The sequence below is a fragment of the Hetaerina americana genome, unplaced genomic scaffold (genome assembly GCF_022747635.1).
Source record: "Hetaerina americana unplaced genomic scaffold, ioHetAmer1.1.p SCAF_1, whole genome shotgun sequence".
NCBI classification, from domain to species: Eukaryota; Metazoa; Arthropoda; class Insecta; order Odonata; family Calopterygidae; genus Hetaerina; species Hetaerina americana.
Genome location: NW_027286069.1, coordinates 32559544 through 32574539, shown reverse-complemented (window position 1 = coordinate 32574539; position 14996 = coordinate 32559544). Strand labels below are relative to the sequence as shown.

General features: G+C 34.9%; 1 protein-coding gene across 3 annotated transcripts in view; it reads left to right on the top strand.

Annotated features, from left to right (window-relative positions):
• Positions 1 to 12769, top strand: part of LOC139690440 (death-associated inhibitor of apoptosis 1-like) — a 22711-nt gene extending 9942 nt beyond the window's left edge. Inside the window, exons 7-9 of one of the 3 annotated variants that reach the window (XR_011701477.1) lie at positions 419 to 534; positions 12216 to 12343; positions 12755 to 12769. Coding sequence is in view for 2 of the 3 variants with exons in the window: in XM_071587895.1 (XP_071443996.1) it covers positions 419 to 534; positions 3593 to 3762 (286 nt within the window). In the remaining variant the exon portion in view is untranslated. Of the gene's footprint in view, positions 1 to 418; positions 535 to 3592; positions 6441 to 12215; positions 12345 to 12754 lie in introns of those variants that run through there. The other 2 variants (XM_071587906.1, XM_071587895.1) reach the window with 2 other exon arrangements.
• Positions 12770 to 14996: the final 2227 nt, after the last annotated feature.

Here is a 14996-nt window from a genome sequence, read left to right as displayed (position 1 = left end):
ATGAACCAATGAATTATTTGCTTCTTGTGGTGCTAATCAATAACTGAAAATGCTGCTGAAAGAATGAAAAATTATTTGAAATGGTTAACAATCATGTTCAGAGAAATCAGAAATTTGCTAAACATTCTTTTGGCAAAGTACTATGGCACAGTCCTCTTTTGACCTCATAAGGAGCCACCTGCACTACATGCTTGAACTCAGTGTGGATTATTTAGGATTTACTGGATATTGTTGCATAATGATGATGTAAAAAGCACGGTGTGTTTATAATTTTATGAAATTGACTCAATTGTATTTCACAAAAAATATTTTTATACCTACTTTATATATCTATCCTACTTTTTATATTTACTTTACAGGTGCTTAATATGATTTCTTTTAATTGTTTAAATTAATTCTCATTTTAATGGTTTTACAGTGTCTTAACTTCAAGTCCTACCCCTGAGAAAAGTGTAAATAATGCCTGCAGATCCCCCTCAACCTCACAATGCACAGCTGCTATTGCAGAGCCGATCATAGCCAACGGCGAAAAAGGTAAAAATAATTGTTGCAATTTTTTTGTACATTTACCGCTCTAGCAATTCATTCTGGTATGTCTCATGAATGAATTTCAATTGTGTTAAAGGCCATATGGTGGAGTTTGGACCAAACATTTTGGTGGCAATGTTTCCTTTAACCTCCCCAAATTAGGATTGGTCACCACTCACAGGCTTACACTTTTTGTGTTAAAATGTCTCTTAAATTTTGCTACTTTAAAAAAGCCCTAAAATAATGAGAAATTTTGTGAGTGCAAAGACAGTATCTCATGTGGTCACCTACCATAATTTAAAATTTGCTGCTCCTTTACCTCTCAGATTCCTCAGTGCTGGCCATGATTTAGTGTGCTGTTAATAAGATTTTTTTTTTGGGAATGGGAGGTACTCAAGTGGGTAGAGATCAAGAGGGCTAATGACCAGAGGGACTGGGTTTGAAAATGAGTGGTCTCTTGTTTGTACTCTGCTTTGCTTAAGTGCCATCATTTTTAGTACCGGATCTTTCTGAGAAACCACAGGTGGTACAGAAGAAAGAAATGCATCCCTTGCCCTAATGTGTGTTAATTAATGGTTTCTGGCGTAACTTTATGGAACCGATTCATTATAAATAAATGAAAGGACTAACTTTGTAGTTCCACACGAAAACGATTTATTCACACGACCCAGGTTTCGAAGTAAAACTTCATCATCACCTGATGATGAAGTTTTACTTCGAAACCTGGGTCGTGTGAATAAATCGTTTTCGTGTGGAACTACAAAGTTAGTCCTTTCATTTATTTCTAATGTGTGTTGTTTAGGGCTAAGCCGGAGATCAGCTCTACCTTCACGTATCAAAACAAACTTTCTGGTTGATCACTGTTTGTTAATACCATAATTTTTCTTGTGTAGTCTTTAAAGTAATTTTTTTCGAATTTGTTGCAGGGCAAATAATAATTAATATAAGCATATAGTGTGTATTTTATGGGAGGAGTGTGGGCATTCATATGCATTTTTATCCGGTTATAGCATTACATTCAATGCTGACAAATGATTACAAATATAAAAGCCTGCTGTTATTTGGTGGGTAGAGCACCGAGTTACTGACTTAGAGGTCCTGTGTTCAATTTTGGACAACATCTATGAGTACCCTCAGCTTCAACCAATCACAGGGGTTTTTAGGTACCAAATCATCATGGAAAATCATAGTTGGGGCAGGGAATGGTGCATGCCCACCCATCCTGATGAGTGAATTTTGCATGCCATATTAGACTTTGTATTAGGTGAGCTCTATCATCACCTCTCAAGCCAACCTTGGTGTTTATTTTTCTCATTTTCAATTTTGGATCTTAGGGGCTGATCCCCTGCTGTAGTTCAGCCATTAGGGTTTCCTTCCATTTTTAGGAAGGTTCTGACAGCTGTTTACTATAATTCATCTTTACTTTAGTGTCTTACGTGAGAACAATGTATTCTGCCAATAGACTGAGTAACTGCATATGTGAATTGCATATTATGTTTTACCCTTTAGTCTGATATTTATTTGCTGACTACTATGATGTATGATTTATTTATTGAAGTTGAAAAATAGGAAAATCTTCGCTCTTGTCTTTTCTCGTCATTAAAGCTTCACTGTTAGCAATCTCATTCCTCTACTTACCAGGTATGGGACCTCTCTTTTGGGAATGTTGATTTATCAATCTATCACTATTGCACAGTTTGAATTATTATCATGCAAGAAAGCATAATGTTAAGAGGTAAGGTGGTGTTTTGTTCTATTTTTTATTTCTGTCGCACATAAACCTTAAACTTGTTGAAAAATGTTCCTTATTATTGGTTTATTTTCTTAAGTCTGTACAATTGTTTTCTCCATGAGTACCCTCACTAACCTTGCATTATACTATTATTAAAATGACCAGTTAGGTGAAAATTCATTTAAGGTGTTGAATCCCAGTTGTTTTCAGTAAAAAGAAAGGTAGTGTTAACTCATCTCTGTTAACCTTATAATTTGAATGAACCATAATCATGAAGTTATTATGCAAAGGGAGCATATTAGTCTGATGTTTAGGTGATTTTGGAAACTCTTTGTAATAAATGTCAATGTGATAAATAGTCATAAGTAACATAGTTATTGTAAATAAGAGATTCCATATAAATCATTCAATTAAACATGCTCAGATAGCAAGTGTCATTTGAAAATTATCTTTTTGTCTCAGGCAGATTGCCACTTATTTTATTTATACCTTTGATTTCTCCCTCAAAATATTGTCCTATTATATGAAATTAAAACGTAAAAAAGCTATGAACTTTACTTAGGAGTTTTAATAGTCCCAGAGCATCTCTTCATGATTTTTTGTGAGCAGTTTTAGTGCACAATCCTGGTTTTGTCATTGAATTATCTTCACGTCTTACAATGAAACTTCCTATGTGGAATTAAAAAATTATTTTTCTGGAGCAAACAACTATCTAAAATTCTAATAAATCTTCATCTGCTTTGTTGGAATCACTAAACTATATCAAACAGAAATAACTTAAATTTTCCTATAAAAGAACTAGACCAGATTAAGGCTTGAATGAAAAAGTTGACTTCTAGCTTTCTTTGTTGGAAAAACATCCAAATGGTAAATGCTCATTTGATTTCCATTCTTGGATAAAATTTTGGGCTTGAACTCATTTGTTTGACTTAGACTGGCTTGTGGATGGCATACGTGAATGTTGGAAATCATTTGAATACTGGCCAGTGCTATTGGTATATACTTTTAAAGGCACTTGGACAGGTGTCGTAATGCATTTCCCGACTGTTTGTGAAAGATATTTCTCAGTCAGAATTGTTAAAGATTTTCTGTTTTCAGTTGTTGATATTATCTGGTATATTCCTCTTTTTTTGATGTAATATTCCTGTTTAGTGATATGCCTTTATCTACAGTGACATTTTTTCTGGAAACAATTGTTTAGGTGTATTTCCTCATGATGAACATGAGAGCAATTGAATTATAATAGCTAGATTTCTATTTATTGTAATAGTGGGTTGACATGATTCTATTTTGCATGCTTAATGCTCTAACGAATTCCTTTTCCTTTCCCAGAAGTCAAAGATGAAGTCCGACTATGCAAGATATGTTTTGTATCGGAGTTAGGCGTTGTGTTTCTTCCATGCGGTCACATGGTTGCTTGCGTTAAGTGTGCACCATCTCTTCCCGTTTGCCCAGTCTGCAGACAGAAACCCACACACACCGTTCGAGCTATTATCTCGTGAATGTAAATGAGGTGTTACAGTTCTTCTGAAGGACCGAAATGCTTGCTTAATAATGGAAAGGGTCAGCAGAAATTGGTTGCTCAATTGTGAAATCATTTTTAATGAAATTTAACTAGTGAAAAAAAAGAGTAAAGCCAAATGCAAGTCCTAAGCATTTTGTAAAAATCTGAGCTAAATTATCCCGGGCATTGCTTGTCAATGCAGATTTAATTAATGTGTAATGAATTTGATGAGGGTAACGTTTGTCTGAAAAATCAGCAAAATGTGATATTTTATATTTTTTATTGTAGCATAGATGAAAGATGTATATTGGGTATTTTTTTAAACCTTTCTTGCATCAATTATAACAAGTTGGCAGTAGGAGGTGTGGTCCTTAACCAACAGGTCATCAATTTATGTCCAGCTAGATGATTTATCTTTAGACAGCTTTATATACTTCTGAAAAATGGTCCCTGAATGGCTAGGGGCTAAAGTACCTCAACTGACATGTTATAATTGGTAAACGTAGGATGAAAAATTTACTGAAATACAATTTGCAGATGAGATAGCAGGAAATCTCTTTGAGCAGAAATGTGTCTATATCTCATTTAAGAAAATATCAGGACTTGTGTTTACTATTAAAACTATTTCCAATAACGTATCAGGTCTTTAAAACATATGAAACAAGCTTTTTATTAGGACTTGATAATCCATGGATAACCTTTAAACAATTTATTTTATGAATGTACTGATGTCGTTTTGATTGCAAAAAGAATGTTGTAAATTGTTAAAATTATTTATTTCTGTCGCAAATATGTTATGCTTGAGATTTTATGTTAATAGTGAGAGTGAATTTGATTTTGCCAGCAAATATTGTCATTCCAACGTTAAAATCAAAACTAGTGATTTTAGACCAGTGGGAGTCAGTCTTATAAGAAAAGGAAGTAACTGAATGTGTGTAACATATCTCCTCCCGAAGACATTTGGAATTTGAAATGTTGTGTCAATGTAGTATTCAACTTAAATTGGGTCATGAGTCTCTTGACAAAATTTGTTTTTTAAGTGTAGGCTAATTTTATTTCACAAGATTATCCATTGATACAAGATCCATTAATTATTAATATATCTAGGTAGATAATGTTGTCATTGACTGTATAATTGACTTCATGGATAGAGGTGGCCATTGTTTTTATGTTTTGGTCATATCAATTCTGCTGTTCAAAGAAGTATAATGCAGTTTATGGTATCGTTCCTTTATTTGTGTTCTCGACTTTGGATGAAATTATTAACCTGGTCTTCCTCTTTTTACTGTATTTCTTCTGATGTGATACAATGGTGTTTTATTGAGTCAGATTCAAATCAATGTGTAACTAATATTTTTATTTTTAAAGACTCATTCTTCAGTTTGCAATTGTTTTGACAGTTCTTCCTGCGCTTATAAATGTTCATATGCACTTACTGCAAATTAGCGGCACATGCATTCATTTTCCTTTCTTGAGACTTCATATCTTCTGGAGCATAATTGTCAGTATTAATGTGGAAATTTAACATACATTATTGTGACATTCATTATTGAAGTTTTTATTTGATTGGACTTAGTGTTATCAATAGTATTCCTTATGTTGGAATGGTGTAATTTTATCTGTGTAAAATCCAACCTTTGGCTTTTGAAATACCATTGATTTACATTTTTATGCTACTCTTCTCTAGTTAAAGGTTAATTATACATATCTAAAGCATTTGGTTTCATAAAAAATTTTGTCTCAAGGTTTTTAGGTTGGTGACTTCTGAATTCAGTATCAGTAGTGTGTAGTTCAAATATTCCTGAACTATTGTAAATTCCATCGAAAATTTAGGAATTGCAATGTACAACTGATCAGTATATTTTGATATCATTTAGTCAGTTTCTAGCATTTTTATTTAATTCAGGTTTATGGATATTAACTAATATTTTATAATCAATGTGATTAATTACATTGCCTTCACCCATAATTTGTAATTTTAATTGGAAGTAAATAGTCTGTACTAAAAAGGAATACTCTTTGCCTGAGAAACATTTGATGTAAGAATTATATTGGATTGCTGTAATTTCCTTCTCTGTAATTGACCATTTGGAAAAGGATTCACAATAGTAAGAAGTATTCCTTTTGGGGAGGTCTTAACAAATGAAAGCAAAACTGGTTTTCAGGGTATTTGACTAGACTTCTAGAACCTTCAATTCATAGCATTTATCATTATAATTCATTTTATAAAGGGTGGTTATAAATATTATACAACATTAAATGAAGGAAAAGGGATTTATTTGGAACTTTTCACCACATTAAAGGTTATATATGATAGAATTTATTTTCTGTTGCCTCAAGAATATTTTTTCATACTAATAAATGCAATATTGGTTACAGCTTCTAGAACTTATTTTGGGTACCACAGAATGTATAGCTATCATAATGGTCAAGCAATTCAATTTTCGTTTTAATCAGAAATATCAGAGTAGAATCACTGGAGTAACCTGATTCATTATTTTTCATTGTAATTATGCATTTGTAAACATCATATGGATTGGGAGTTCAAACTTCATCTTCTGTATAAAGTTAGCTGATATTGAATCATCCTGTTAATTTGGTGTATTGTCAATGAACATGTGTGTTAAGAAAGCTTTCACTGTATATAAATGGGGCAATAAATTATGCATAGAAAAATTGTCTCTTACATGCTCCTTGAAATTCTGAAATATGCAAAATTTTAAGATGACTTTCCTCTAACAAGAGAATAATCTACCACCTTTTTTTGACAATATCTGTTGTTTTAGAATAAAATTCTTGGAGTCTACTGGATATAATATTTTCCTGGATGTGTTTGTATGGAATTGAATTAGCTCAATTCCTAATTTGTTATCTGTAATCAAACTATATACTTCACTAATTTACCCAGTCAGCACCACAGATATTTTAGACATCCTGAAGTGCTGTGCATTGAAGATATTTTGCATTGTATTTTAATAATCTCAATATTTATTTAGTCAATCTTTTGGAAAATAAGTGAGCATATTGCTTTGTGGAGTATTTAATTTTGTGTTTTGCTGCCTTTGGTTACTATCCAGTAATTAGCATTTGTATGAGAGTAGGCTGAAAAGTAATGCACACATGCTTGAGGAGCGTGAACGAAAACAAATAGCAAGATCGGGTAAAAAGTGCATTAAAGTACTATTCTTAAGTTTCAAAATCACATATTTATTTTTCAACGTAGTCACTGTTAAGGCTAATACAAAGTGTAACAAGTGTTTTCATTCCGTCACTGAAAAACTCTTCCAACTTTTCTCAAATCCAGGACTTAACAGCTGCCTTAGCCTCATCATCTGAGGTGTAATGATTTAACCTCGAGGTGTCTCTTGACTTACGGAAAAAAAATAAAAATCGCCTGGCACATGATTGGGGGAATAAGGAGGGTGTGGAATTGGTTCAAATTTCAGGTTTCGCCAAGCGTCTCCAGTGGCGCCCGAGGTGTGTAGACCAGCATTTTCATGTTGCAAGATTATTGACGCCAGGCTGCCTTTAACATGGCAAACTCTACATCAGAGGTGTTTTAAAGTCTGTATATACTGCAAAGAATTTGTCATTTCTGCTTGTTCCAGAAAATTGGTCACATAAACTCGGTGAGCATCCTAAAACACAGTCGAAAGAAGTTGCATCAATAATTATGGCTCTTCCAGGCTCGTAACCACGAAATTTTACTACCCATTGATTTACAGTAGACATATCAACAGCATTGTCACCATAAACAGCCTTTAAACAATGATGAATCTCAGTAGGAGTTAATTTTTTAGCAGTTAAAAATTTGATAGCATCATATTATTTGACTGGCGTTGGCATAGCACTGGAGCATAGCTCTATACTTAGGCTTCTCAAAATTCACTGGATGAGCGCAACGACCTCAAACCTGTGCATGAGTATTGAGAGGGAATGTTACTTCCATGTGCCAAGTGGTTTACTTCTGAAGGTCATTTCGTTTGCGCTCTACAAGCGTAGTCCATTTTACATAAATCTCTGTCAGTAATGGTGGAAATGTGTGTTCGATCCTAAGGGAATTACTGAAATTTCTTGAAAGATTGTGCCGAATACTTCAAAATATGTCTCTTCTACTTAATATAAAAGAGAGACTTAGCATGGCTGAGAAGTATTTAGGGTCGTACATAGGTAAGTGCTAAACTGGTATTGTCAACTGAAAAGTTGCTAGCAAAAACAAAGGACTTAGTGGTTCCGGGGCTTATTCTGTGACTTGTAAAACCACTCTACATCAATTAGCATTTTTTCATCATGGATAGCCTGTGTTAGGTAAAACAGTAACAGGAATTAGGTAGGTATCATATATAATTAACAATTTCTTTCAATTCTTTTTTGCTTTTGCAAATCAAGTTTGCATCCCAGTTGCTTCATTCCGTAATGGAAGAAAATGTGAACGTGATCCATGATCCTAAACAATGTATGTACAGGTATGATTTATTTTTATCGGCATGGACTGCATTATTGCATTTTACCTTAATTTATACGCAATCACTTGTTTCACTAAATGAGTGTTTCCCTTTACCAGAAAGATTGCAAAATGGATTACGAGAGGGGACTCAAAAGTAATGGAAATTGGGTTGTGGTGGGGAGCGAGAGTGGGGAAAGCCTTTGCTTGGCCAGTCGTACGTCAGGCTCACACCACCTGCATCAGTATGCGCAGCGCTGTCGCTGTGACTGGATCGATCTGTCCGTGAGAGCTGTTTCAGTGAAACAACTTTTTTCATTTTGGCAAAAAACGTGATGGCGGATTATCAAGAGCAATGTGGTGCAGTGAAATTTTGTTTCCTGTTGGGGAAATTGGCCGCGCAAACTATTGTAATGCTCAAGACTGCTTATGGGGAAGCTGCCCTGAGGAAAACCAGAGTCTGTGAGTGGTTTGCATGTTTTAAAAATGATGAAATGTCAATTGAATTCGATCCACATTCAGGCTGCCCTTCAACATCAAGAACTGACAAAAACGTCAACAAAATCAATGCCCTCATTCGTGAAGACCATCGCAGAACCATTGATCAACTCTGTGAGACGTTTGGAGTGTCATGGAGTTCAATTCAGAGGATTCTATCTGAAGATTTGCATATGAAAAGGGTTGCAGCCAAGTTTGTCCCTCGCCATCTCACTAACGAGCAAAGGAAGCGTCGAGTTCAGGCATGTTTTGAGCTTCAAAATCAGCTCAAAGAGGAGCCTGATTTTTTTTCCAAGGCAAATAATGGGGATGAATCGTGGTGCTATGGATACAATCCTGAAACTAAGCAGTAATCAAGCCAAAGGAAAGCAGCTGGCTTTCCTCATCCACAAAAAGCTCACCAAGTGAAATCAAAAATCAAGGCAATGCTCATTTGTTTATTCGATTGCAGAGGTATTGTGCACTCAACGTTTGTTCCCCTGGGTCAAGCTGTCAACCAGAGGTTTTGAAGAGATTGAGGGAGAGTATCCAGAAGAAAAGAGCAGATCTTTGGCACACAGGCGACTGGTTCTTTCATAATGACAATTCGCTGGCTCATACTGCCTTCTCCGTGATGCAGTTTTTGACAAAAACAGCATGACATCGATTGTCCACCACCCATACTCTCCAGATTTAGCTCCCTGTGACTTCTTTTTGTTCCCCAGACTCAAAAGGGACATGAAAGGAAAGCGTTTTGACACTGTGGAGGAGGTAAAACAGAAATTACTAGAAGGCCTTAAGGACATCCCGATAAATAAATTTCAGAAATGTTCGAACAATGAAAGCATCGTTTGGAGAAGTGCATTGTGGTCAATGGGGAATACTTTGAAGGTGAACAAAATTTAATGTAAATTTATTGAGAGCTAAAGAATCAATAACAACATTCCTGTTATTTTTGGGTCCCCCCTCGTAATAGTAGCTGGTATTATGAGGTTCCACTGTAATGTAAATTGATTCTCATGATATGAAAACTACATAGAGAAGCAGCTTTATAATGAGCATGTTTCATTTCCCAAAGAGATGGGTTGGAGACAAAGAATTAATGCCTGATTAACCTTATAACAAAGGTATCAATTATGATTTTACTTGTCTAGTTAGGAAGTCAAGGAAATAATACAAGGCCTGCAGCTTCCGGTAAGTCAGGTGAAGGTAATGCAACATGAGAGGTATTGTTGATTGAATGGAGTGAAGGAGCCAGATTAGCTTCTCTAAAAATTTACAGACTCTAGTTGAAGGAAACAGTTATTCACTATAATGTTATTTCCCAATATTTTTCAACAAACAAAGGCAAATAATAATTGAGGGTAAAATTATAGAAAAGAATTAAAAAACCAAGTAATTGAAAACATCTTAGATGGAGCACGTGACTCATTTTCCCTGTTGGTTCCTCCTCTAGCACTATTCACTTAAATATTAACCGTGCACATGCATAGAAGTCCAGCCATATGAGAGAATATCATGGCAAATTTTATGATAATGGTGTGGGCAGTTGTCTGTTATCCATAGCAATAATATTTTTTGTTCCATATTATTTCTAATTATTATTTACTTTATATTACTATTGATTTTTTCCTGTATACTTGATGAATTTCCCACAGCTTTCATGCAGTCATGCTTGGGATAGGTAAGAAAATTATCATTTTCATAAAACTCTGTAATAAAGGCCTTGATTGTCCGTATCATCAGAGTGAGGAGCAGGAAGACTAGCTCTGCACAAGGTTGCCTTAACAAAATCTTTCCAGCAATAAAGTGATTTGAAAAGAAATGCTGTTTAATGTATCATCATTGTTGAAACCAGAAAGAAAAGGAAGGAGTTCCAGGAGGCAGTGCAAACATCTCAAAAAGTTGACATTGAAGACCGTAAAAGCATTAGTTAATAAGAAAATTAAAAGGAAACCATGAATAATAGATAAGATGGTTAAGAAGGTAGATGAGGGAAGGAAATTGATGAATGTAAACACAGAATAGATGAGACAGAAGTACAAAGAATGGATGTCTACAAAGGATGGGTTAAATGAGAGTGCTGTATAGGAAGGCTAGAACACTATCAGAAAGTAAGCAGGGGAAATAATGCAAACTGTCAGAGATATGGCAATCATTAATTGATCTGGGAAAGATTCAAGAGTGGTAAGGAATACTAAGTGGCTCTATATGATAAGGATATTAGGCCAGAAAGCTTGACTTAGAAACTTATGACTTACTTATATGAGTGTCGCCTAGAACCAGGCTTACTCAACTGCATAATGGAAAGAGCATTAAGGAAATTTATATCAAATATGGCCATGAGGATAAATAATATCCCTGCAGAACTACTCAAGGGTCAGGAAACCATGGAAAGGGTTTTTATGGGTTGAAGTGTAGCATTGAGGCATGCATTTTTTCAGAAGATTTCAGCAGATCAGAGTTAGTTACCATCACAACAAAAGGAAAGCAGCCATATGTGAGGACTATAGAACAATAAGTTTGATTTCTCATTCAGCTAAGTTTAAATTTGTAGACCTGTATATCACCCTATCTTATGCTTCATGTAGGAAAGAAAATTAGTACAATACTCTAGGCCACTGAATAAAAAGTGTAAACATATATTTGAATTTTGGCCAGGTTTTTATTGACTTGAGATCACAGGACATTCCATCCCCATGATGCTACGGAGGAGGATAGCGTCTACTCCTAGTTAGAGGGACTTCAACACATCCCCAACACAGGTCAGACGATGCACTCAAATTTTAGCTAAGATGAAATTGGGGTACATCAGACGTATGTGCAAAGGAAGTCATCAGGATTAGATGTTGAGTGCATGTGATAGCTGCACGGGCTGTGTGAGAGGATCAAGATGGGGAAGATGGGAGGGTTAAATAGTGGTTGTCACCTAATAGTCATGATCAGGATTAGCTTAGGGAAAGTATACTCTCATGCAGAATGCTAAAAGAAAAAGAAGATATTACCCAGAAAAGTTACAAATTTTTATTTTATTCCAAGGGTTGAGGCAAGATCTAGTTGCTCCATTAATGCCTTGAGGTAATAGTAGCAACCAATTTGAGCTTATGTTTTCTTATACTATAATGTCCTTCTTTATATCTAGAACTTAAATCAACACTTTTCTAATTAAAAAAAAATATTTTCCAAGCCTTAATAAGCCGAGGACAAGCTGAACAGCTATTTTTCCTTTATCCATCTCTCATGGCATTGGCATTCATTTAATCTTAGGTGTAAGTTGACAAACATTAATTTGCCAATTTGAGTAGTCATTTTCCCTGAAGTGAGTAGAATTCATTCATTTAAAGAAATGGTTGTGATTAATTTACTGAGGCTCTTGAAATTTACATAAACATACCAGGTAAGATTTTGATCCTTCACAATCTTTTGAAATATTACCCCCCTCAGTTGGTATCCTTAGAAAATATCTCTGAATGCTTCCCATAAACATTTGATTTCCTACACCTCAATTTTAATTAATTCTCATATTCCAGTACTGAACAACATCCTGAATCTCCAGGGTTATACCGGGAGAAAGAACATCTTAACTTATGGATAATTTTGTAAAGGGCACTGATGAATCTGATCATGGATACAACATAATTACGGAAGATATATTATTGTAAGTTCACTGTTTTTGTGCAATAGCCTTCCACTTTGAATTGTACTTTGGTTACATCAATTTGTAGTGTAAACCTTCTGTCCACAAGAAGAACTTGCTGTCCTGTCAAAGCCTTATCAATAGTATCATTTCGCCAACTGATTTGAGTGTTTTTTATGTTAATTGCTTTCTCAATGTTAGCTTAATACAGTTGGTGTCATTATATGTATCAGAATATTTCAGTGAGAGAAATCCTAATAATTTAAAATTCGTAATGTATTTATTATTATAATATTACTTTTGGTGTAAATTTTTAGTTTAATTTTTTGCCAACCCATGATCACCCTCGTATCAGACCTGATGTGTACTAGTTGTTTGCAGTGAAACTTTTACTAAGTTTCAATTAAGTCCTTTCTTTTCATTCTCTTTCAGTTCCAGACCAACATCTCTGGGTCATCCTCTGATCTTAGGAATTCCTCTTCAAAGGTATAAATATATCCGTTTTGCGGCATCCTATTTTTTAAATCTTTAGTGTCCTAAACTGTCGTTACCAATCTTTATATTCAGTAGAGATCTGTGCATGTTGCTGTATCTTGAATTTTAGTGTCATGAATTCCTACATTACTTAATCATTGCTCCGCCTACCACCACAGAATGGCTTCTTCCACCTTTTCGTCTTCCTGGTAATCTTAGTATTTTTTGCGGCTACCTTGTGATTAGCTATGAGTTAACATCAAACTCGAGACCAAATAATGATTTTTTTTCATTTTCAGATTATCCAGTTTGTTTAGCTGTACCAAACTCTAGATCCAAACAAACAATAGGAAGTTTCCTGGAAAAGGATTTTGATCATAATTTATCTCCAAACTATCTATCCATAACTACCCTGCAAGCCATCGGCTGTTATGAGTAGGCTAATGTCAATACCAGGTCTCTGTCCACAATGTGTTTATTCCCAGAGTGTCCTACCCCTACCAAATCAGCCACCAATTCCTAAGGGTACAAACGGTCATTTTGACCTGTAATATTCTAGGAGGTATGTGACTGATACTTGTAGCATTATTGGGAAAATGATGTTAAATTGTAATTGGACTATTTTTTCTGGAGCTGGTATCTGTTTTATTTGGTCCAGAGGCATACTTGGGTTACCAGAAGGATTCCAGCCTAAGGATTGGATGTAATGTATTTTATTTCAAGCCCTTGTACACAGTGTGTACAAGGGCTTGTAATAAAATCATAGCTTCCCTCCTGAGGATCAAGGAGAAAACATTGGAAGAGTTGCTGAGGTTGCCACACTGCTTGCAGATTTAGGGGTGGTTGCCTTGTGCTCCTTTGTTTCATTATCCTTCCATTGATGGAATTCTGTTAGACATTATCCATGCTACTGCATGTGAAGACCAAAGTACTAAAAGGCCCATGTAAAATGCCATCATGATTTGCTCTAACATGACAGTGTTAGTCATTAGTAATGTAGGGGATCTTGCAATAATATTATTCTAACAAAATGAAGATCGTGGAGTGCAGTGTTAGAATCATGAACTATTTAATTGCAGCTAACTTTGTTTCACCAGTTTGTTATAGATGCAATGAAAAAATGTTAAAATAAAGTCATACTGTGTACCCAGTCACATAAATAGAGAGTTAATTACTGTTAAACTCACTTGTAGCAATCATGAAACTGTCTTCTACTTATAAAAAAACATTCCTTGTCTTTTGATATTCTGTATTCATTGAATATGTTGTAGTAGATCTAGGTAAATAATGAAGATAGGTTTTATGATCCATTGTGGCAATCAACAATTTTTTGGTGCTCAAAATGCGACGTACTCTACAATACGTGTACGTGTTGTACGTCGTCATATATGATAGGATAGGTAGATCACTAGAATCCAAGAAATTCATAACATGAATCATAATTAAATGTATTAAGTGCATTTATTATATCTTCAGGCACATCACCGAGTTCCCTCTCCAAATCTAACTCTTCCTCGTCTTCTAGCACTGGCGTTGAAATATTACCTTAAGCTTTTTCAAATCCATTTTTTTACACAGGTCCTTCTGACACCCTGCCACTTTTCCAGCATCCACCGGCTTATTTCTCCATATGACACTCTTTTAATCCTTCCCCATTCTGTGTAGTCGTTCATACCAGACGTCATCCACTTTTCCCAACTAGAACGTAACTTTGATTTTAGCTATAACATCGCTGTGTACAATTTACTTCTTCATGGGTAATTTTCTTGAGAAAATTCTACATTACAAAAGCTTAATTCAGGTTTGAAACAATCATTCCATGTAGGCGGCATAGAACAGCTGAACACCAAACAAAGCCAAGTAAAGCAAACAAAACAAAGAAAATTCTATTTCATTCATTCTCTTATTTTTTTAATATTTGATTGGCTGAAAGTTACTTTATATGGCATATAAAAGGGCACACAAGCCTATATCTCATACCAACTTACGAATCATAGCAAAAAAGCAATAAGGCGGCTAATGGTGTTGGCTTGTGAATATATTTTTTTTTGATCCTCCTGTTGTTTGAAATTAACTTCAATCACCTGGCTCAAATCTTCAGTATACTTATGGTAGGTAAAGCCACAGGCAATTTTGATTCCATGCATTCATTGGTTGTTACCATCTATTAGTACATGGATACAGACATATTTTTACACAA